Genomic DNA, 23951 nt, shown 5'->3' with positions numbered 1-23951 from the left:
GGGCGGGGAGACAGGGGGGAGGGGCGGGGGCGAGTTGATCTAGGTCTCCTTTCAAGATCGACCTGGTTTCGATTTGCAGTTGTGTGAAGTCGGGCGGCGGGGCTCCCTACCCCACCCCCTGGAGCAGCGGGGTTGTGTGTACCTACGTGTAACGGAAAACTGAAACAATCCAGATGTGGGTGTGGGTGCCTAGCCCCTGCCCCAGGATTCTTTTCGTCGCGCACTCCTTCCCTTCCCCAAGTCGCCTTTCGGGCGTTTGTCTTGTCTCAGAAAGCAACGTTCAAGCCAAAGCCAGACAAATGGAAGTCAGGTCCCAGCTGGAGGGCAGTGGAAGTGGGGGCTGATTCGGCAGTCCCTCTCTCCCTTGGCTGGTGCCTGAATGTGCCTGACAGAGACTGGAAGCTGGCCTGGCAGAATCTGGGGCTAGGACCCCACCACTCATTTTTCTAAGAATGTAGCCACAGGTGGGTCAGGCAGTCTCTAGTTGTAGATCCTGGCGACCTCAGCCTTGCTGCTGAGGGAGCAGCCGTCTGGGGCATCTCCACCCGTTGCCTTTGTGGGGCACGGATTAGGCCCCAGTTCCCGTTGTCTGGAGCAACTTGGAGCCCCTGAGAAAGTGCTTGCTGGAAGGCCTCAAAGAGGCCAAGGAGCTAGCCTGTCTTCTTGGTCCTGGGCCTGGTATGGGCAGAACGCTTGTAACACTAGACATACCCATCTGTACTAGCCACAGATTAGAGCTCAGTCTCCTGCCCTCCCTGCTCCCCCCTAATTGCCCCCACAATTGTCAGCACAGTCTCCTCCAAGGATGCACATCCCCTGGGTGGCTTTGCTGGAGTCGGCCTGGACCAAGACATCTCTCTCCCTTACTCCAACATAGGAGCTCAGAAACCATCAGAGCCAGAAGAGACCCTAAAGATCTAGGAGCTCAACCTCCTTGATGTACAGATGGGCAAACTGAGGCCCAAAGAAAGGGTGTGTGTGCGCCTGTTTTCCAGACACTTGGCCCTTGCAAATTGACTTTCACTGCATGAGGCCAGAAAAGAGGATTTCAGGGAATCTCCTCAGAGCCCCCAAAGTTAACTGCCTTCCGTGCCAGAACTGGGGCTGCCTCTCCCAGGCTGCTGGGTCTGTCCCTGCTAGAGGGGGAGCAGTTGGGAGAGGAGGTTTGTGTGTTTGCCTGGCTTTGGTTTTTTTATACAAATGATCTAGTTTCTACAAACGAATCCCTTGGACTCTTCCCTTTGGTACATGGCACACGGGTGTATGTGTGTGTGGTGGGGGTGGGAATAAGATAGCCTTGTCCTTTAGAGAATTGTTTATAAGGTTAGTATTTTCATTCCTGCCCTCCACACTCCTAGCCTTCCCTCTGCTTGGTCGAAGGATGAGAGAGCGGAGAATTCCTTTTCTTTACAGAATTTTCCCGGATCCAACGAAAACCATGCCCGTGTTTAGTCTAGATGGTAGCATTTTTCTCCTGAAACTGGTGGATTTGTCCGTTCTAGATTGAATGATTGGGGTGTGAGAGAGGGCTTGAGTCCTTTTCCCCCCACTCCATGTCCACTCCTTCTTCAGGGAGAGGTTTGGCTCCAAGGGAGCTGAGCACCACCCCGCGGAGCGGGCGGGTGCGGCGCTGGCGCCTCGAGGGAGGCCCTTGGGCTCCTTGATCGCGACCTGGGCAGATCCGGTAGCGACTTGCCGCAACTGGTGTGGAGAAAGGCAACTGTCGGGGAAGGAACTTGAAGGAGCATCCGCCGGGAGAGCTAGAGCGCCGAGGGCTGGGGGAGTTCGGTAGCCTAGCCGAGGCTGACTCCCAGGCGCTGAGCCCCTGCGCTAGCCGCGCGCTCCACCCAGCGAGAGAGGCGCGGGGGGAGGGGGTCGGTCGGTGGGCGGCCAGCCTGGGGCTGGAAGCTGTAGGGTCGAAGCAGGGGAGGCCGGACGGGCGCGGGCGGGAGCGGAAACCCAACGGTTTTTCTGGGAATTGGCCGAGGCGGGGGTCGAGGCGGGTGGATCTGAGAAGCCAGCAGCGCTCGGGGCCACGGGGTAGGGATGCGGGGGAGGTGAAGGCAATCGGTCACCGCGGCCGGCCCAGGACAGGGAACCACACGTCTGGGGGAGCAGGACCGGAGGGAGGGGCGCGGTGAGGGTGCGGGACGCCGGCGGACACCAGCTGGGTCTGGGCACCGGGACCACGAGCTCTCTCGACTGGGGCGGCCCGGCGGACCCGCGTGGAAAGCTGCAAACGTGTCCCTAAGTCCGGGGGCATTTAGGCCACTTGGTCCTCCCAGCCCTATCGCCCGAATGGAATGGTTCCGGGGTGCCCTCACCGATTGGCGCACGTTGAGGCTGCTCGGACAGGAAGAGGAGGACCCCTCGCCCCGCCCCCCCCGCATTCTAGGGCCACTGTTACCCCGCCGAGATTCCTAGAGTGGCTGGGCCTGGGGGCAGGAGGTGACCAGACCTCGCGGGGCAGCACGGCAGCGCGATCCTGGAGCGGCCCCAAGGGCCTGAGCTGCCCGGCGCTGCGTGCTTTCCGAACCCCGGCCACCATCCTCGCGAGCCGTAAACCCCTCTGTGAGTGAGCTGGGGCGCAGGAGGGGGCCGCCTCAGTCCCACCGGGCTTCTGGGGTCCCAGAAAGCCGTCTGCCCCAGCCAGCCGGCATGGGGGAGGGGAGAGCCGGTCACTTTTCCTACAGGGTGCGCCCCGGGACAGGGGCTGCGTCTTGCAATAGGGGATGGCAAAGCCTGGGGGGGGGGCCCTTTCCATAATCGGATGCTGGGGGTAGGGGGCCGGGTGCTCATCCTAGCCTTCAAGGCCGCCTGGCCGGGCCCCTCTGACCCACCCCTCCTCTGGCAGCGGGGAGGCTGCCACGCAAACACTGTCTCCGGCCTCTAAGCACTGCACCGGCGTTCCCTCCGCTAGGAATGCCCTGCCCCCGTCAGCTCTAGGCCTCAGCCCGGCCCTCGACCAAGCCTTTCGGCCCCGCCCCACCCCAAGCTGGCGCCACCGCACCCGCCTGAACTCTGACCTCCCGCCCCTGGCGCCACCTGTACCCTCGCTCCGGCCCTTGGCGCTCTCTTCCTAGGGTCACAGGACCCGCAAGAGTGGGAGCTCCCTGAGGGCAAGAACCTTTCTTGTTCCACCTGATGCCCGGGGGGCGTGGAGCGGAAGGTGGGGGAGGGCCGAGCCGGGCACCTGCGCTTCCGTCTCCTGCGAGGCCTACATGCAAACGAGATGCAAATGAGCTCCTGAAGCCGCGCGGCCGACCTCTCACCTTCCCGCACACCCGGCCTTGTGCTTGCCCCTCAGACTCGGAGAAGCCGCCGCTGTCCCCGGAGTCCTCGGAGCAGCGCCGGCAGGCCCCGACCAAGAAGCTCCGCAAGCCGAGGACCATCTACTCGAGTCTGCAGCTGCAGCACCTGAACCAGCGTTTCCAGCACACGCAGTACCTGGCGCTGCCCGAGAGGGCCCAGCTGGCCGCGCAGCTCGGCCTCACCCAGACGCAGGTGAGGCCGGGCCCATCCTTCCTGCAGCGAGCCTTCCCCGGAGGTGTTCTCTGCGAACGCACCCCCCTCCCCGGGGGGGAGGGATGCCGCAGGAGTCCCCTAGCCCTGTTGCGGAAGTTCTCCAGGGCGTGTTAAGAGCGGGCCCTCGGTTAAGGGTTGGGGGACTGTGTCAAAAGGTGTGTTTGAGCGGGGAGGCGCAGATGCAGGTAGAAGAGGGCACCCAGACCTGGAGAACTGGCTACTAGCTCAGGGGCGGGACCTCCGGCAACTTCAGGGACTCTGGAGGACTGCAGCGTGTCCCCAGCCTCTGCTCCGCTCCCAGGACTGCACCCTTGAGTCCCTTTCCCTGGCTCACTGCCTCCCACACACACACTCCTCCTCATCTTCCCTTCTTTCCCTTCTCTCCCAAGGTAAAGATCTGGTTTCAGAACAAACGCTCCAAATACAAGAAGCTCCGGAAGCAGAGCTCTGGAGAACAGGAAGGGGGCTTCCCTGGGAGACCCCCCTCCTTGTCTCCCTGCTCCCCGCCCCTTCCATCCCTCTGGGATCTGCCCAAGGCGGGGGCCCTGCCCACCGGTGGCTACCGCAACAGCTTTGGAGCCTGGTATCAGCATCACTCCCCAGATGTCCTGGCTCCATCTCAGATGATGTGAGACCTGAGAAGGGTGGGTCGGGCCCCCCCCCGTGGGTCGGCCCCCCCCCAATCCTCCACAAAGCCCAGGACGCAGCTCACCTGCACCCCTTCTGGTCCCGGAGGAAACCAGCTCCAGATGGGGTTTCTCAAGTGGACAAGGAGTTAGAGGAGAACAAGCATGGGGTGGAGTCCTGTCTCCCTTGCCCTGTAACCCAAACAGCCTAATCAATGACTTTGGTCTTCGCCACTGCCCCCCACCACGACCGTGGACAGAGGCTCTGGAGGGAGAGTCATTGGCTGAAGTTCAGACTCCTCCCAGGACCCCTAGTCTTCCCACCCTTTCCCTGGACTGCAGGCTACCACAGCCTGGCAGCAAAACCAAGAAACACTCGAGTATTTTTTCCTCTCTGTGTGCCTTGGGCCTCGCCCAGCCCTGTTATGAGCAAAAGCGGAAGTGAAGTGGGCATCCCAAGCCTTCAAGATGAGCGCCATGACGCGCTCACCGATTTTTCTGGAGGTCGGCCCGTTGCCCCCGTGACTGACACACCTCGGCACCATCTCGTGAGGTAGAAGAGACGCCAAGAATGTGGAGTTTGTGGACTTGTGGGCAATTCACGCTCTTCTCCTAAAAAAGCCTTGTTCCTCCCGTGTCTGTTCAGTTGTGGTAGATAACACATCCAATGATCCTTATGATTCAATGGGTATTTATTAAGAGTCTATCCCCTCCTTTCCCACCCGTAATACCCAACATCCCCACAGGCACACCCTCTTGGGAACCCGTAGGGTAACATTTTGGGGAGAATGGGGGGCAAATGGACTCTCTGGATGAGTGTAAGTAGAGACACCCCCAAATACGGAGGGTGGGCTGGCAGTTCAGCTCCTCACAGCCGTCTCTGTCCAAAGGAACTGCTCCTATTTATAACCCACCTAGCGTCCCGCACACCCGGAGCTTTCGGAGATTAAATCTGTACAGAAGCCTGGGCCCTGGCTGTGCGTCTGTTTGTTTCCTGACTTCTAGGGCTGGGGGTTGGGTGCTCATATCTGTCTCTGTCTCTGTCTCTGTCTCTGTCTCTGTCTCTGTCTCTGTCTCTCTCTCTCTCTCTCTCTCTCTCTCTCTCTCTCGTCTCCCATCGGATTCTTCAGGCACTGAGCTAGAGGTTTGGATACCAGTTGTGCCTCTACCACGAACTAGCTCCGAAGGGGTAGCTCTGGAATGTTCTAATGACCATTTTCATACGCTCCAGTGCGAAACCGGAAGATGCCAATACTGCAAATGACCAAAGTCTGAGGGGTCCTCACCTGCAAATTCTGTCCTGGCCCAGTTCTGGAGGGAGCCAGGGACTGGAGTCCCCCCGCGCTCCATCTTGCGATGAGTCCCTGCTCACCTGGAAAGGGGAGATGCCCACTGAGCCAGTCCAGTCCTCCCAGTGTGCTCCTTGGGCTGGAGAGGCCCCAGCCCACCTAGGGAAGGGGGAGGAGAAGAAAATCCCAGAAGGTGCTGGACTTCTCCATCCAGCAAACATGGGTGAAGCGTCTGGTCTGTGTTAGATCCTGGAGATTCCGGGTGACTGAGGCATATGGGGGAGCCAGACAGAGCAGCAGCCACTTGTGCGGTAAGGGCCACCTTCCAGGCAGTAATGCTGGGGCTTCAACTCAGCCTGGACCAGCGGTAGATTCAGGGCCTCCACACCCCACCACACACAGCACCCAGTGGCAGAGAGGCCCAGGAACAGGGCTGCGAACAATTTAGGGAATCCAGCCCAGCTTTGGCCCAAGGGATTGGGGGAGGGGCCTCCAATTCCAGGCGCAAAGTTCCCGAGTCATCTTCCCCCTTACTGCCTAAACCTGTTCCCAAGCACTAGGAACTGGGGGGCTGCCTTAGTTGGAAAAGCCCACCCAGGCACTTCAAGCCAACCCCCTGGCCCAAGAGAGGCCCAAGTTGGGGTCTCTGGAGAGTAGAGGGCGGACGAAGTCAGTGGAACGCCCACTGCAGGAGGCCTGCAATCAGCCCCTCCCAGGCCCCTTCTGGGTCAATGGCCACCCCCACTGGCCAAAACACACCTGGAGGGTTATCCTGGGGATGGCAAAAGGCATGGAGTGGGCCAAAGCCGAGATCAGAGCAGTGAGGAATGAGGGTGCCAAGAGCAGAAACACTCCATCTTCCTCCGGGCCTTCCTCTGCCCCTAGCCCACAGCTCCACAGGCCCAGCCCCAGGTCCCAGCCCCACCCCTGGGTCTTCTCGGAGGCCACAGGCCCTCAGGGAGGCTGTTCCTCCCACTGCAGGTTGCACTCCTCTTTCCACAGACCCAAGATAAGATCTACCGCCCCATCTCGGAAAGCCTCCAAAGGCGAGATTAATTGGACAGCCCAACACGAGTCGCATCGTTAAAACAACAGCCCAGGTTGTAAAGTTAAGTAGCAGAAGGAGTGTAATTACTCTCCCAGCCAGAGGCCAGGCCCCCCTTCCCTACCCCCATCCACCTGACCTTTCCAGGGGAAAAGGCAGTCCTTTCCGTTTGGGAGTTGGTCCGACATCCCTGGGCTCCTGGGTGAGGATAGACTTGAAACCCCAGGGGGGGATGTGCCCCGTTCACCTCCCTCAAGCCATCTGAGCTGGAAAAGACGAGCCCGTGGTTCCCCATGAAGACTCCCTTCTGGGAAAATCAACAATGGAGTGGGGACAAAATCGAGTGGTTAAGAAAGGCAGTTTGGGCGTCCAAAGAGTCCAGCTCTGCTGTGTGACTTTTGGCAAGTTCCTTAACCTCTCTCTGAGCCTGGTTTTCCTCCCCACTAAGATGGGAATGCAAATAGGACCTGCTTCCCGGTGTAGCTGTGATGATGGAGTGAGATAGTGCTTGTAACATGCTTGACACGGTGCCTGGAACATAGTACGCGCTTCACAAATGGCATTTATGGCTGCTGGGTGATTATCGGGGAGGAGGGGTCACGGCCAGGGTGAGTTCATACTGCCACCACCATCCATTCACCTCTCACCTCTCTGCCTCCCAAGGGTGGGGAGGAGGATTGGGGCTGGAGGCTGGAGACCTACGCACATTCCTTGTCACCACCATTCCAAAGCAGGGCACAGGCGAGGCCCTCAATGCAGAAGGGCATCTAAAATCAGCCGAGACTGGAGAATGGGAACCAGGAGGCCAGGGCACACTCTTACCTACAAGGGTCTCAGTCACGGGGTGGGGAAGCTGACTTGGGGCTTCCCTCCCCTCTCCCCATATGCTATTTTAAGACAGGCCCCCCATTCTCTCCCCCAACAAAATGAGATTCAATTAATTTAATTAAAGCAATTTTGGGAGCAGCTCCTGAAGGTTTTCAATGTGAGATAATTACAAGTAATTTGCTGCCGTGAAGAGGAAAAGGGTGCACGGGGTCTGGAGGGGAAGGAGGTTAGCGCCTCCCCACCAAATGCACACAGATCTAGAGGGATTCCGCACACAATCTTAACTGCCCTCTCATTGGCCAAATTACTTGCAGGTGGGAAGTGGGAGAAGGTGGTGGTGGGAGGGGGCTAGGAAGACACGGAGTGACAGACCCACCCTCCCCCACCCCCAAATCTGCTGTGCAAGGTGGGGGGAGGGAGCTGGTTGATCCCTGACAAAATGTCTGCACAGCCCTAGCAGCTGATTACTCAGCTCCAAGCCTCATCTGAGTTTGGATGCCTGAACTTGCTTCTGGGATTGGATCCAGAGTCAATGGAATGTTATCCGGGTAGCTGAGGCCCGTGTAGACGGAGTCTTGGAGGTGCAGGACTTCCACAGAAAGTGGAAGGGATGTGGGTACAGAGGGGAAAAGCCAGAGGAGGCTACATTGACTTCTCGCTTCCAAGGACATGATGGTGCACCCATTCTCCCTCCTCCCCTGATCGAGGCTTGCTAGGCCTGCTGGAGTCTCAGCTGGGTTCTCTCCAGTGTTTTGGTGGTGGTGGCAAATCTCTCAGCTCTCAGTCCTCAGGACCACAGAAGCCTCTTCCTCCAGAAAAGCACCCCGCAGGAGTTTCCCACCCCCACGCACCTGGATAACCCTTTCCTTGCCAGGACTCCTGTGGCCTCGGAGGGCGTGGGATGGGGGGACTAGAGGTAGAAGGGAGGAGTGGGGAGCTGAGACAGAGGGGTGATGGTGACTTCAGGCCTCTGCAAAGACCCCTCTGAACCCTGCCCACAGACAGCTGGTGTTCAAGGGACCAGGGTCCCCCCTTTCCCTGGGAGCTCCTGTTCCAGGAGGTGAGTAATGTTCTTGCAGCTATGGTGGAAAAGAAAAATCCCAAAGTATTTCTTTTCCATGCCCTCCCTTCTCTGCCATCTCTTCCCTTGTTTCTCCCATCCCACAGAGGGGTGACGAGGAGGGCCTCCAGCTCTGGTTTCTCTCTACTCCAGCCCTTGCTCCACCCCTGCTCTGAGGAGCCCAGCTGTTAGACCCTGGGGGAGCCATTGAGCCCCTGGGATGACTACTGTCTCTCGCCTTCCAAGATGAAAAAGCCTAGAGAGGGAAAAGTGGCCTCGCCCCCTTTCCTGGCCAGCTCAAATGGGTTCACAAGGGGAAATTAAAGACCTTTCCACCCCCATCCTCAAAATACAAACACCCTGGACAATGCACAGAACTGGGCAGGTATGGGGACCCAGGCACGGGGACTCCACAAGGGCACGCACATTTCCCCTGAGGACGGTGCCTACACAGGCAGGTGGACACACAGCGGCGCACGTGTTAGCAAGCCGCATGCAGACGTAAGCGCGTGCGCACGAAGCCCCACCGTGACTGTACAGGGACACGTGCATTCACAGGTTACACATTCACAGAGAGGAGGACAACACACAGGGATGAGACAGGAGGGGGCAGGGGGCCTTAAACATACGCCGAAGAGAGACAAACATACCCAGAAACCCACAGACTGGGTTCCTGGGGGGGGGGGTGAGGAGTGGGGACAGCGCGCTCGTGCACGCGCTCTCTCTCTCTCTCTCTCCCCCCCTCCCCCCCTCCTCTCACTCTGGCCCTTTGTCCAAGCTCTCTGTCTCCTAGTTTCAGCGAGTATTTCCCTGGTGATCAGCTGGGGAGGGAGACTGGATGGCCGTAGAAACCCAGTAATTTTATTATGACTTTATTTTCTTTGTTTCCTGAAGCCTTGCCTCCTCCTTTCCCTGAGCTCCAGCAAGAGCTCCGGGGCTGCCCTTCCTGGCACATCCCATGGCTCCCAGACATGGCCATCGATTCCAGCCAAGGTGCAGGAACCCAAACACTGTCCTCTCTGAGATCCCCATGGATCACCCCCCCTCTTCCCAGCCCTGAGGGCAACTCCAGGGGCAAGGAGGGAGGAAGGGGACCTGGGATCACAGGGTGAGGAGGGAAGTGTTCTGCCACTACTGGGGGGGGGGGGACTTGGGCAAGTTACATACCCTCTCTGAAGCTCCGATCATTTCTCTTGCCCAAACGTCTGTGTGTGCACGCATGCGTGTAATGGTTGAAATGTGTCCACCACCACTTTCCACTCCAGGCTGGAGATTTGTAAGGCAGAGCCTGTCTCCCATCAGACTGGAGGCCCCTGAATACAGGGCTTTGCTTCCCTCCTCAAAATAGATGGATTCGGCAGCTCTTTCCAACCCCATAGCTTGATGACTCCGAGGTACTCAGCCCCATTGGCATCCTGGGGGACATGTCTGGCCAGCCCAGGAAGGGAAAGGAGTTGGCCCCAAGCTTCCTCCAAACATCAAGGATTCTGATTCAACGCCTCACAGTGCCAGGCCTTCAGCTTCTCTGGCCCCAAAATGGAGAGATTACTTCATTTCCAGGGGAGGGTGCCACTCTCTGTGGAATATATGTGGAATAGAGTCCTCTCTGCTGCGTCTGAACCCTCCCCTTTAGAGTTCAGTTGAATTTGGCATCAGATGGAAGAGAGACCCTTGGGCCAGCATGAGGAATTCCACTCTGGTCTGTGGCCCCCACTCTCTTATCCTCCCCACTTCGAACTAGTGAAGAACATATAGGCTGAATCATGAGGCCAGGAGCAGGGCATCAAATTATCCGACAGAGGTCATGAGGCTAGCTGGGAGGCATCATTCTTTCCCCCTCCGCTCAGGAATCCCCTCAGCCTAGAAGCCCACTCCCAAGATCACCTTCTCCGTCCTCTTTTGCCTGACCCTTCAGGACTCGTACTCCGCCCTCAGACTGAGTTCCCAGAGAACAGGGCACTGGCCTCCCCTCTCAGACCGGGGGCTCCCCCACTCAGTGGTTCCTTCCTCTGCCGGATCACCCCCTCCCAGCCCTGGTGCGCGCATTCTCTTTGGGGTGGAGGCCCGAGGGCTGACTGTACATGAGGGCACATGACTCTTGCCCAGGTCCCACCCCTCCCACTGCCCACCATGCAGGCTGCAGAGCCCTGAGACCACTCCTCTAGGGCTGGACCCAGCAGTTGCTTTCTCTGTCTCTGCAAGCTGGGGCCTGTTGCAAGCTCCTCCTCCCAGCCCTGGAGCCACCGGGAATTCTTTGCTCCAACAGATCCTGGGGGAAGCCAGACTGCAGGAGCCTTCTGACATGCCTCTGCCCGGCTCCTGTCACATTCCCCAAGCCCAGGGGGATCAGCTGGATCTCAATGCAGGCTTCTTCCATCCCTTGTGACCTCCTCAAGCCCTCCCACCTCCCTTTCCAAAGGCTGAATCTGCCCTGGGACTCATCCCTGGTCTTGGATCCCTCCCACTCCCAGCCCCTTGGCAGGCCCATCCACGCAAGAAGACTTATTCCTCCTGGCTCCTTGAAAAATAAAATGTGTCTCCTCTGGGGAGACTTCATGGAGTCTCTGGAATGCAGACACGTAGCTCAAAGGCCTTGGGCGGGTCACTGTACCTTCCCGGGTCTTCATTTCCGCACCGATGCAGTGGGGATAATGATCAAACTATCTCAGAAGGTCATGGAGACAGGGAGAGTGTCTCGGTGTGTTGTGAAATGTATCAATCACGCCAGGGCATATGGTGACTTACGTCTTCATCTTGGCCATGCCGATCTGGTGCCAAAAAGTGTCCCTCTTCCCCCACCCACCTAAATTCTCCTCTGACTCACCAGCTTACCATGCAATGGTGAAGAGGACAGTTCCAACTCCAGGAACACAAAATAATAAAGAACCAATGCCTGGGTTCAAATCCAACTCTGTGACCTTGGGCAAGTTTCCTAACTTCTCTGTACCTCACCTTCGTCAACTGGAAAATTAAGATAATGGTAGTACGGTCTTTACAGAGTTGTGGTGGGGACTACATGAGTGAAAACACAAAAGGTACTATAATAGAGTAAGGATTCAGCAAGGATTAATTATCATTGCTGTCTCTAACCAGAAGAACCTTCTGTGTCCAGAAGAGATCTTGCCCAAGCCCCACTGTTCCTCTGTTGATCTCCACCTGCAAGCGGAACCCTAGTCTAGTTGTCTTCCCCAGAAACCCAGCAATGTGAGTGCTGGGCTACATTTCAAAGCTGCTTTGAGAAGAGGGAAGGAAGTTGTGCAGGAGGCTGGCTACAGGGTGAGGATATCTGATTGTGTTTCTAGGACAGCCCTCTAGGGTCCCCAGGTGAGGAAGGACTTGAAGAGGTGAGACCATCCAGCGGCTGCTTGGCTCAGAGCTAATGCGGAGGCACGTGAAGCCCTGGACTTCTGCTTTCATCAAAGGTCACCCCTCCCATCGCCCCAGAATGCCTTCTACTAAGCTAAGAAGCACAGGTAAAACCATTCCTTTTTACTGATATTTGATTGTATACCTAGAAAACTCAAGAGACTCTAGGGGAAAAAAGCAGAATTAAGAACATTTTGGTAGAGTGGCTGGATACAAGATATATATAAGACATCAGTAGCTGATCTCTAGCAATAAATAAGGGAAATATTCCTGTTATAATGTAACAAAATAATACAGTACTCTAGGTGTACAGGCGGGGAGAGCAGCCCTTTAGCTGATTAGTAACCGAAGAGTATTAACCCTTGCCCTCTTCCCTTCTGTTGGCGCTACGGCCCAGCACATGGCTCTGTCCTTGGTGCGCACCCTTCCATTACGTCTGAAGCATGGCAGACTTAGACTGGAATCGAGAAAGCCATTTCTCAGAAGGAGAAATTCCCAGTATGAGAGCTCTGCCCCAGTCAGAGGAGAAAGGGTCAGCTTTGGGCCCACTGAGGGTGCCTAGAACTCTCTAGGCCAACTGAGGAGGGTCCTACCGGCACACAGGCTGGTTTCATTGAAAACGAAGTGTAGTTTGTTGAGTGCCCATCATGGTGCCAAGCTACTCGCTAAGCCCTTTATACAAACCATCTCATTTCCTTGGCAGCCCCGCAAAAGAGGTACGATTAGCCCCACTTATAGAGGAGGGAAAGGGAGGCCCAGAGAGGGCAAGTGACTCACCTGAGGCTACACAGCTAGTTAAGGGTCCAAACCAGGGTTTGAGCTCAGGAGTGTGCCTACGTATGACTGTTTGGACACGCGTGTCCTAGTCTATGGAATGACAATCCTGGTGTCTCTAAGGGCACAGGGCAAGTCTGAGAACAAAGGGAAAGGTCGAGCCTGGCGCCCTGCACTCCTTCTCTCCATTTCACTCTCGGAGGCCATGGGGTGGTAAGACGCCCACAGACCAGGGATTCAGAAGCCTGGACTCTGCGGGACTTTAGGGGAAGCTACTGAACCTCTCTGAGCCTCAGTGATCTCACCTGTGAAATAGAATAAAAAGTGCACTGACTTTCACGCAGTTGAGAAGATCGAATGAGACGGTGCCCGTGAAAGCTCCCGGCATAGGGCTGGTACACAGTAGGTGCTCGGCAGCTTCCCCGCCCAGATCTTGGGAGGATCTGAGTCTGTGCTTGGAAGCAATGCTCTCTTGCTTTCCTTCCTTACCAGCCAACCTCCTACTCCCCCTGGCCTCCTGTTTTCCTCAGCTTCCTCCCTAACCTCCCTTAGCCAAGGGTACGTCTCTCCCCCCACCTCCCCCATGGGTGATTCCTGAGCTCAGGGCAGGCCTGCCTGGCCCCAGGGGTGGGTGTGGGACGGTGCCACACGCATTGCATGACGTGGCCAGGCACTCTCCGTGCACAGGGAAGGGCACACTGCTGCCTTTTGCCAGGTTCAAGGTGAACTGCCCGGGGTGGGGGGATACCCCCTTCCCCATACCAGCTCATCTTCCAGGGTGTGGAGTCTCCTTGCCCTGCTTACTCAGCAGACATCTCTAATCCTGCTCCAAGTTGCCCCAAGAGACAACCAAGAAGTTTGAGCCTCTGGGTTCCACCCCCCATCGGCCCCCTCCCCAGGTCGGCTTCCTCCTAGGGGGCTTATCCTGCTGCCTTGCACCCCTCAGCCCCTCCTCTCTCAGACTGCCGACCTGGGGCAGAGCAGCCAGCAGACTCCAGACCCTTCCCAAGTGCTTCCAGGGCCTCTGAGATTTCCAGGACTCCAAGGGGCCCAACAGGCCAATTCCATACTCCCCCCATTCCCACCCCCAGCAGAGCCTCCAAAATTCTCCAGCCCCTGGGATGGGGTTGCTCAGATCGTTAGGTCTGACCCACTTGTCCTGCAGAGAACATTCTCAGTTCTGCAGCCTGGGGGCCAGGGTTTCAGAGCCCACTTAGTAGTGCCTGTCCAGCTATGGCCTGCTGATAGGCAGAGGAGCCCCAACAGGCATGCCATAGCGCTGCCCCGCATTTGCTGTGTGACCTTGGGCAAGTCACAAAGTCTCTCTGGGGCTGACTCCCAACAATTAGATGAGATGATGCGCAGGGAGGGTGCAGCCCTGTCAGGCCCTGTGCTGGCTCGGGAGCAGCAACTCGGTGTTGGGCTTTCCTCTCATTGAACCCCCAAGACCCAAAAGACAGGGGCAGGTATCATTCCCCGTCAGGCTCACCCTCATCTGATGGGAGCAGGGACTGAAGCCAAGAGGGTTTGCGTGAGGGGCCCAAGAGGTCTGTCGCTTCCTTTACTCGTTCAGGTACTCCGTGCTCACTGGGCATCCCGCTACGGCAGCCTGTGCTGGGCGTGGGGGGGTACATCCCATCCTGGGGAAGATGCCCAAGTCCCTGCCCTCACCCCCCGGGCCCCCCTCACCCCGCTTCAGATCATCTCCCAGCTCTGTCCCCGGGGACCTTGGTATTAAGATGTCCACTTGCCCTGCAGCCCAGGGTGGACAAAATAGTCATGGGGTCCATGCCGCGTGTTGTGAGCTGGGGACAAGGCAGTCAAGATGGCCAGATGCCTCTACAGAACTGGGAACTGGGGCCTGGGAAGTCACTCTGTTGGTCATGCTGCATGGGCCTGAGGGACAAAGGAGAAAGGGGGCGTGCTGTGGACCCAGGCTGGATGTCAGAGAAGGTTAGCCCAAGGAGTTGACTCCAGGGCTTCTGTGGAAGGGGGCTGGGCCTCTTCGAAGAGCAGGAGGCTGGCCTTCTGCACTTTCTTGACCCCAGCCTTCTCCACCAGCCCCCACCTGTCCCCTCTGCCCCAAGCCTCCTCCCCCAGGGTCCCCCAGTCAGCACTGCCTCCCCTTCCCTGGGGCTGCCGGGAAACTCATCTCCAAGCACTTTCTGGCTGCTAAGTCTCCCAGTCTCAGGCTGCTGGGTGGCTGGTAAACAGCTTATTAAGGTGATTAACGCTGCAATTAAGGCTGGAAAAACAGAGGCCAGGGTGCTGGCAGCAGGCGCCCCCTTCTCCTCCCCCCTCGGTTCTCCTCCCCTCTCTGCTCTCCCCTCTGTCTCCCCTCCCTTCCTCTTCCATCCCCTCCGGGCTGGGTTGATGTAACTCAATCAGCCTGCCTTAGCCAACCAGAGCCCTCCCCTAGGGGCTGGGAGGCTGCACACCAGGGGTCCTATCTCAGCTGCCCAGAACCCCCCTCCGCACTGAGGTCTGGGGGCTTCCCTAGACTGGGGAGTAAGTTGTAGTGATGGTGTGTTGCCAAGGCGAATGGTGTATGCAGGCTGAACTGGGGTGAGAGCTCTAGGATCCCTTGCCCAGGATCCCGTAAAGTGAGGGGACTCAGAGACAGGGGTAGAGAAGGGCCAGGGCTGTCTCCTCTCAGAAGGGGGGCAGGGAGCTTCCTTTCCCCAAATTCAGGATGTGAGGGCCGATGCCAGCACAATTGAGGGGCTGGGAACTGCCAGACCCTGCCCTTCTCTGAGCCTGGCATCTGGAGAAAGACTTAGGAACCTTCTGCATCCAGTCTGCCCCTTCCTTCAGCAGCCCTCTAGCTAGCCTGGAGCTCTCCCCTGGGCCTCCTTCCTCTCCACCTGAGTCCTGGAAGGGGAGTTATTCCATAGCTGGCACTCTAGGGAGTACGTCTCCAGGCCCCAGCACTGCCTGTCATGCTGTCATCCTTCTTTCAGGGCATAATTCAAATGCTACCTCTTCCATGGAGCCTCCCCCAGGACTCCTTCCCACCCACTGCCCCTGCCCTTTCCCTGACAGCCCCTCCGCGGTCCTCCCAGGCTGTGTCGGGTCTGCCCAGCTGGGGGCATCTCCACGGCTGGCCCCGCTTCTGGCCCGAAGCACCTGGTACAGGTGTGTGCCTCCCTTCCCCAGGCTCCAGGCAGCTGTGTGCCAGCCCCTGCAGTGCCGGGCTTGGAGCAGGTGCTCGCTAAATACTGGCTGATGGACTCCTTTTGGGAGAGCACCGACTCCTCTTCAAGAGGGCTGGATCAAGGGCAGCCAGTGGCTTGGGTCTGAATTGAAGGTATGGAAGGACGAGAGGGGGCAGGAAGCAAGGTGGGGAGTCAGCCCCTTCTCGCCCCCCCCATCACCATCGTCACCGTCGTCACCATCCACCGTCGTCAACACCAACTCTCATGAACCGAGCAGTACTCGCCCTGTGCTGGGTACCTCGTTAAGCATTTACTCACATTATCCTATTTAATCCTCTCAACAACCCTAGTAGGCAGGTAGCATTATCCCCACAGTGCAGATGGGGAAACTGAGGCTTGGAAGGTTAAAGTGACTTGTCCAAGATCACCCAGCCCGGGCAGTGGTGGAGGCAGGATTCCGCTCAGGTCAGCTGACTCCAGCGCACACATTCCTGACCGCAGCATTAAGCTTTTCTTCGGACCAGCCCCTCCCCCCTCCACTTCTCCTCCAGGGAAGAGCCCCGGGGAGGAGGGCTGGCGGGCTGGGGTGGGTGGAGCGGCGGCGGCGGGTTGTGGCGGCGGCGGGTTCCTGCTCTCTGACGCTCTGCCCTGGGGCGCCTTAGTAAACTGAGAGGCAGAAAAGCCCATTAAGAGCACCCAATCTCCAGACAGACCTGGGTGCAAATCCCAGCATCGCCACATATTAGTTATGTGACCTTGACAGAGACTGAACCTCTCTGAGCCTCCATTTCCCCATCTGAAGAATGGGTACTATATCACCCACCTCCCTGCCCCTGGTGAGGGTCCCACGCCCAATGCCTGGCACAGAGTAGGACTGTAGCGATCGTCAGCTGTTAGGTTCGGAGAACAGCGACCCCCAGGGCAGACTGGGGTTCCCCAGCCCCCTTCCCCTTCCCCAAAGCTTGTCACGAGGCAACCTGTGTCGTCAAGAAGCACCTGGCAAAAGATGGGCTCAGCGGCCCCACCCTGGCACCCTGCCAGGTCCCCCACCCCAGCCCTTTCTTTGTGCCCCCTGCCCAGGACCAGTGAGGGGGACGAGCTGAGTGGCCCCGAGGTGAGGCGAGGAGGAAGGGGAGGTCAGGGGTGGGGCTGACCCCCGCGGGAGGTCACCGGGGCAGTTAATCCAGCCTGACAGAGCAGGAATGAGCAGGGAGGAATTAGGGAGCTTACAACATCCTTTCATCCCGCAGCAGCCCGCCCGCCAGCCTGCCTGCCCAGCCTCCTCCTTCCTTCCTCTCTCTTTCTGCCCTTTTTTTCCCTCTCCCTCCCTTTGCTGGCAGCCCAGCCCTAATAAAACGCAGTGTCTCCAGCAAGTCTGCCCGGCTGCCGCCTCGCCGCTCCTGCCTGCACGCAGCCCTCAAACCAAACTGCTCAGCGCAGCCCCGCCTGGCAGCTGCCGCTTAACCCTTGCCAGCGCGGCTGGCGTCCGTGGGCGGAAGGCCCTCCTCCCTTCCGCCTCCCTCGGGCCTGAGGGGAGGCAAGGCCAGCCTCCAGAGAGGGAGAGGGGTACAGTGGGGCTGGGGGGGGCTCCCCACCGTTTGGGAGCCCAGCCCGGAGCACCCCCAGGCCAGGTGCCCGGGACTGCTGTCTACCCAGGTCCTGGGGGGGGAGGAGCCTGAGAGACCCTTCCTTCTGACCTCTCAGTTGTGTTCTGCTTCATGCCTCCCAACAGCCCCGGGAGGCCAACAGGGCGGGGCTTGTTGTCCCCATTTGACAGATGAGGAAACTGAGGGCCCCGCAGGGAGGTTTCAGGTTGAGCTGGGTCACCTTGGCTGCTGGGTGGTGTTGCTGATTTTCAGTCCAAGACTTTTTCCAGGACGGGGAGCCTCGGTCTCGTGTGCGCGGGCTCGTACCTGCGTGTCACTCTGGGGTGATGCAAGGGACGCGTGTTTGCGCACCTGCATGTTGGGGGCCCCCCGTCTCTGGGAGTGTTATGGCTTTGTACGTTTGTGTGACGCCAAGGGGTCTTAGGTGTGTGTGTGTGTCTGTCTCAAGTGGGAGTCCATGCAGGGGTGAGGAGGGAGAGATGGCACCGCGAGTCTCGGTACATGTGTGTAAGAGAGAAAGGGAGCTCACAGGCGTGTGCACGCATTTACACTGTCTCCCACCTGCACCAGCATGTGTCACCCACACACCTCCCTTCATTCCAGAACCTCTAGCTCCCTGTCTCCAGTCTTGGAGGTGAGCAGCTAGGAGGGGAGGGTGGGAGCAATGCTGGCCCAGGCGGTCTGTGTGGGGGGGCAGTAGCAAGAAGGCTCTGAGTCAGGGACTCAGCCTGAGAAGGGAAACACAGAAGCCCCTCGGTCTGTTTGCCTCCCTCATCCCGCTTGGATCCCCAGCATGGGCTGGGGTCCCTGTCAGCTTCGGGAGCAGTGGTGTTCCCCCTGCCTGAGACCCCGCCCTCACGCCAAGCTGGAAGGGACAGACCAGAGAGTGAGGGACCGGGGAGTGCCTGGGCGTGGAGGCAGGGGGTTTACACGCGTGTGCAAGCATGTCTGTGTGTGAGCCCAAGATCAAAGAGCAGCCCTGAGGTGACCTGGCTGCGGCGGCAGTGGCGGAAGGCAGCTGGCTGGCAGGCAAGGAACGCCAAGCCGCCAAGCACAGTGGAGTCAGGGAGGCCACGGCTGGGAGCCTCCCACCCACCCAGACCTGCCCAAGACAGGGGCAGCCACAGGGTCAGGGGCACCTGCCACCAGGGGCCAGGCCCAGGCCAGCCCTTGAGCCCAGAGTCCCAGCAGTGGATCCTCAGGGCTCTGAGTCCCCCAGGAACCCCTGGAGGCTCAGCAGTCTCTCTGTGTCCAACACCTTCCCCAACTCCCAGGCCCTACCCAAGAGCTGTCTGCCTCCAGCCTCCAGCCTCCAGTTCAAAGAGCTCAGTGGTTATTTTCTTCTTTTTTATTAACGTTATATATAAAGATGGATCCAGTAAGAAAGCAGAAATGAGAAGGCTGAGAGGGAGTGGGAGTTGGCTTCGTTCCTGCCCCCCCTCGGGTGGGACTCTGGGATCTACCTCGTCTCTGCTTGCTCCCGCACCTCCCACCAAAGCCAAATCCAGCCGGAGCCCACATCCCTGTTTCTCTCAGCTCACGACGCACAGGCAGGTACGTCCAGGAGGAAAGGACCACATGAATAGGAAACCACAGTAGGGAGGAGGCCGCTTCTCTCTGTTGCTCTTTAAAAAAAAAATACATACTATATATAGTCAGTCTCTACCTCCCCTTTTCTTCGATGTTTGACCACATCAGGGTGGAGGAAGGTTAGCTCTGGGGGGATGTCTGGGCGAAGGAGGGGCGGCGCTGCCAGCCCTCCAGACAGCCACCCCCTCACCCCTAAAGGCACGGAGCTGTCGCCCTCCCCTCTCTCCCGGTGCACCTCACCCCCCATTCTCCATCTGCGGGAGCAATCTGTTTCCAAAGTCACCGGAAAGGGGATGTTTTGGGGTTTGTCTTGCCTGGCATGTTTCCTTGGAGATTTGGGGTTTGGCGCCCAAACTGCCAACTTACTGGAGGAGAGGAAGAGGTGGGTGGGGGTGGGGCAGAGCAGAGGTGCCCATGCAGGGGAGACTGGTCCTATCTGGTAACAATGCCCTTTGTTTTCCTAGTTTTCAACAGCTTTTAAAACCAAAGTTGTGCAAAGTCCTGTACACGGAAGAAGAAATGGGTCCTTAGGAAAGACACCTGAGACCCACCGCCCCTCTCCGACCAGAGGGGGAGAGAGGAGAGAGATGGCTCCTTGAGTTCTTCCCTCTAAAGCCACAGATATTAAAAGATTCCCTCACTTGGGGAGGGGGGGCGTTCTTTGGTTTAGCCCTCAAATCTGAAATGAGGGCTAGAAGTGCGGGCTGGGGGCTGCCTGACGTCCCCACCCTGAGTCCTGGTCACGATATCCAATGTCTTTTTGGCAGAAGGGATGCTCGGAAAGTGGGGAGCCACAGGTGGCTTGGGAAGGACCAGGCCTAGCAGGTCCCCAGCCCAGGCCTGACCTGCAAACGCTCCGCAGTCTCCCTGGTCCCCAAGGTCTCCAGTCTGCGGAATGAGCACTAAGTTTTAGAAGCTGGAAGGCGATGGGCCATTGAAAGCCAATCCAGGCTCCTGGAGCAGAAGGGGAACGGCTGTCCCAGCTGGAATGGAGTGCCCCAACATCTGGAGGGGGACCCCAGTGCCTAGGCAGGGGGAGGGAGGTTCAGGGGACATCCTTGGTCCATGCATATTTCATCTGGAAGCTCTCGGGTCCCTGGAGAAAGGGGCAAGGGAAGGGGGAAAGGGGTGCCTTTTCCCCTGTGCTCCTCGATGATTCCTGAGTGTCGGCTAGGACGGAGGCGCCTTCTGCCTGGTCCCGGGTCCTTCGCGGGAGGTTCAGGCCAGGTGGGTGCTCAGTACACAGCCCCAGGGTTGGGCGGGGGCCCGGGGGAGGCGTGGTGCAGGGCGGCCGGCTGAGGCGGCTGCTGCTGTAAGTGGGGTCCACTCAGGTTCTGTGCATGGTACCAGGAGTTGGTGGGGTCGTCCAGATAGCTTGGGGAGGCACTGTATGGGAGCGGCGGTGGCAGCTGACTCCGGGCGGGGGCGGGAGTGGCATGGGAGGCAGTGTCCCAGAGGGCGGGGGACGGCGGTGAGTTGCAGGCCATGGAATCACTGTTGTTGGGGCTGTGCTCTAGGGGCACCTCCCCGTTCTTGTACAGCTTCTTGAATTTGGAGCGGCGGTTCTGGAACCAAATTTTCACCTGTGCGGGAGGGCGTATAGAAAAGGGGGAGCAAGTTAGCCTCTCAGGATGCTTAGGGAAAACCTCAAGAGGACCCCGCCTAGAGAAGGCAAGTCCAGTACCCCATGTTACACACAAGATCCAGGCAAAACCCAGGTGTCCTGACCCAGGGCCAGCCTCTTTCTTCTACCTGGGATAGAAGGCAATTGGAAACAGGCCACTGCCTGGCTCCAAAGTCCATTCTGCCTGCTTACTAAGTGTGTGACCTTGGGCAAGTTACTTAACCTCTCAGGTTCTCGTCTTCCCCATCTGCAAAATGGGGATGCTGAGAGCCCCTACTTCGTAGGGTCATCATGAAGCTCAAATAAGTTCGGACAGATAAAGAACTTAGGACCGCCTGGTATATAGTAAGCACTCGGTAAAAGGCAGCCCATGAGGTGGGGGATGGGCAGTTCGTGGTATTTCGTTCACATTAGAAACCCAGACGAAGAGGCACACAGATCCACAGAGACAAACACACACCCACGGAAGCATCTCCATGTGCAGGAGTGTGCCCACTCACAGCATCACACTCAGACCCCAGGTTATGAAGATACGAGCAGGCACGGAGGCACCCAGGTACATGCCCCACGGACGGGAGCACCAGGAGTGCTGGGGGCTGGCTCATGGGGGTCACCTGGGGACTCAGGAGCAGGTGAGCCATGATTCCCCAAATTTCCGTTGGGGTGTCTCCCCCTCCCCCTGCTGCTCCCCACCCCATGACTGGTACAAACAATGAATCAGCTCCTCACTGGGTGACCCAGATTCCCAGAGGACCGGGCCCCACGCAGCAACCCAGGCCCGCCTGTCAACACCTGTAGGGAGCCAGGCATCCACCAGCCACTCCTCCCCTGAGCTGGCACAGGCTGCTGGGGGCTCTAGGAACAGGCTGGGGGGCGGGGGGGAGCTCACCTTTGAGTTCCTATCTCCCTTTGGGGGGAATCTCCCTTCCTGGCTTGGGAAGGGCTGAAGCATCTGGGTGCTAAGCATGTATGCGGTGTTTTGGTAGAAGCATCCGTTTTTGTACATGCGCTCACCACTGTGCACAGCCATGTACACAGCTGCGTACACGTGTCCCTCCATCTATCAACACGATGACCCTGGAAAGGTCGCACTCCTTATGCGACCATTCCGACCCATTAGCATGTGTGCAAATATCCACGCATACACGCATGTAGGTACAAGGCTGCACACACATGCCTGGCCTAGTGGGGGGGACACGGTATGCAGACTCCTGGGAACCGCGGGACAAGCACTGCTGAGAAGCCTGGGAGCTAGGGAGTCTGGAGTAAGGGGACGATACCTCTCCTTGTGACGGACACACACAGTTGCACAGGTTCACAAATATGCACGCCTGTACACGTTTTAATGCAGACACTTCCGACAGCATTTGAGACTTGGCATGGGGGAGGGGTGACCTTCCCTCTATCGGCAAGGGTTTCAAGGGCCTGCCGGGGATTCCAAAGGCCAGCCGGCTTCGGCGGCGCCTGGGGAGCCCCCGGGTCCCGCGCGGCCCCACCGAGCCCCGGCGGCCCTCGCCGGCCCCGCACTGACCTGTGTCTGCGTGAGGCCCAGCTGCGCGGCCAGCTCAGCGCGCTCGGGCAGCGCCAGATACTGGGCCTTCTGGAATCGGCGCTGCAGGGCGGCCAGCTGGTAGCTGGAGTAGATGGTGCGCGGCTTTCGGACCTTCTTGGGCTTCCCGTTCACCATGCGCACCTCGGCTTCCGGCTCCTCCTTCACGGAAACTATGGGCAACGCACCGGGCGGGGGGCGGCTCAGCTTGGGCCTGCGCCCCCTGCGCCCCGCCGGCCACCGGGCGGGGACCGCCGAGGCTTCGCTCCGACGCGTTCCCGGCTCGCCTCCCAGCCTCGCGTTTCCTCGCCACCCGCCTGCCGACCACCCCCTTCTCGCCCCACCTTGCCCTCGGTCACCTCTCTCGCTCTTTCCCTCCGTTCTCCCTTCCTTCCTTTTTCTTTTTTTAAACTTTTTAAATTTTGGAATAGTTTTAGATTCGCAGAAAAGTTGCATAGTACAGGCTCCCTCTTCCTTCCTTCCTTTCTCCTTCTCTTTTTTTCTTGGCCTTTCCTCTGTTCCTTTCTCTCACTTTGTCGCTCCACATTTCTCTTTTGCTCTTTCTCCACCTTTCTTTTTTTCATTTTTCCACTTCACAGTCTCTGCTTTTCTCTCTCTCTCTCTCTCTCTCTCTCTGTGTGTGTGTGTGTCTGTCTGTCTTTCTCCATGTCCCCCTCACCATTCCCCCCTCTCCCCCGCCCACAGCCAGAGGGTCCCTGGAGCTTCCAGTTCCCACTGCGTAACCCCAAGCCCTTCCCACCCGATGGAAGAGTTGATGTGCCCGCGAAAACACCTCGATTCAGAGGTCCCCTGACACCCCACTTCTTCCTCCCCTAGCTGGCCCCATCCTCACCGAGACACGGATGCCCAGCCTCGGGACTGAAAGGTCGTCTGTCCCCTCTCGGGGTCATCTAGCCCACTCTGTCTAACTTGAGACAGCACTTTTCTCCCCCCACTCCGACGCTTCCCCAGATTTGGGCTTCCGTTCCCCGCCTTTCTCTGTCTATCAAGCTCTCACCTGGGTCCTGGGCTGGCAGCGGCTGCTCCCGGTACGCCCCGTATTGCCGGTAGGAGGCTCCATAAGTATATTCCGACTTGGGCGAGTAAGCGCCCGTGCCCGCAAGCCCGTTGAGATTGAACTGGTGGTGGTAGGTGTAGGGGTTCACGGTCTGGCCGTAGGGCTGGCCCGAGTAGTAGTCGTGCTGGGGAGCGCTGTAGTAGCCCAGATCGGTGACCGAAGACTCGGGCAGGGTGGGCGAGTCCTTGGAGCCCGCATGGCAGCTCAGCGAGCTCGAGATGTCCGTGAGGATGCTGCTGAGCTTGCGATCGAAGGAGCCACTCATCCTGGCGGGCGCCGCGCGTCCCGGGGCGGGCCTGGGCCGCCGAGCCGAAGCGGGCAGGAGCTCCGAGGAGGCGCAGGAGACGCGGCGGGGGTGTGGGTCGGGAGGCCGAGGGGAGGGCCCGCGGGGTCTCGGGGGAGGGGAAGCCGAGGGGCGCCTAGACCATCGCCGGCCTTCGGGCGATCGCTGCGCGCCTCTCGTCGCGTCCCAAGCCACAGTCAAATGCTGCCAGCACCGCCCGGCCAGCCGGTTATAGACTCAATAGTGGAGCCGCGGAGGGAGGCTCCAGCGCTCTGATTGGCTGCAAGTCTTGCCTTGGAGGCAAAACATGTTCTTGAGCTCTTTCGTTCTCTCTCTCTCTTTCTCTTCTCTCTCTCCCCCATTCTTTGTTGTTACCCAAAACACACACACACACACACACACACACGCAGGCACACACGCCCCTCGTTACTCCTCTTGTGGCTCCCTCCCCCAGTTCAGACCCCCCTCCGTGTCTCCCAAGGAAGGAGTGGGGGGAGGGTGTCTCCGCCGGGGGGCCCCCAGGATTTGTCAGTCTGTCTGTCTCCCTGGCTG

The 23951-nt window shown here is 58.7% G+C and overlaps 2 protein-coding genes across 2 annotated transcripts in view; one reads left to right on the top strand and one right to left on the bottom strand.

Moving 5' to 3' along the window:
* The window catches only part of DLX4 (distal-less homeobox 4), a 7162-nt gene extending 2029 nt beyond the window's left edge, over nt 1-5133 (top strand). Inside the window, exons 2-3 of the mRNA XM_019804345.2 lie at nt 3308-3504; nt 3915-5133. Of these exons, the coding sequence (XP_019659904.2) occupies nt 3308-3504; nt 3915-4157 (440 nt within the window). The 3' untranslated portion in view covers nt 4158-5133. The remainder of the gene's footprint in view (nt 1-3307; nt 3505-3914) is intronic.
* A 13477-nt stretch (nt 5134-18610) lies between these two features.
* DLX3 (distal-less homeobox 3) lies at nt 18611-23648 on the bottom strand. The gene is made up of 3 exons (XM_002923732.4): nt 23057-23648; nt 22021-22211; nt 18611-20448 (listed from the first exon to the last, which is right to left on the bottom strand). Exons 1-3 carry the CDS (start codon nt 23379-23381, stop codon nt 20101-20103), a joined length of 864 nt encoding a protein of 287 aa, XP_002923778.2. The 5' UTR covers nt 23382-23648; the 3' UTR covers nt 18611-20100.
* Between the last annotated feature and the right edge of the window lie 303 nt (nt 23649-23951).

The sequence above is a fragment of the Ailuropoda melanoleuca genome, chromosome 13 (assembly GCF_002007445.2).
Source record: "Ailuropoda melanoleuca isolate Jingjing chromosome 13, ASM200744v2, whole genome shotgun sequence".
NCBI classification, from domain to species: Eukaryota; Metazoa; Chordata; class Mammalia; order Carnivora; family Ursidae; genus Ailuropoda; species Ailuropoda melanoleuca.
The sequence above is the reverse complement of the archived record's forward strand: the minus strand, read 5'-3'. Positions and strand labels throughout refer to the sequence as shown.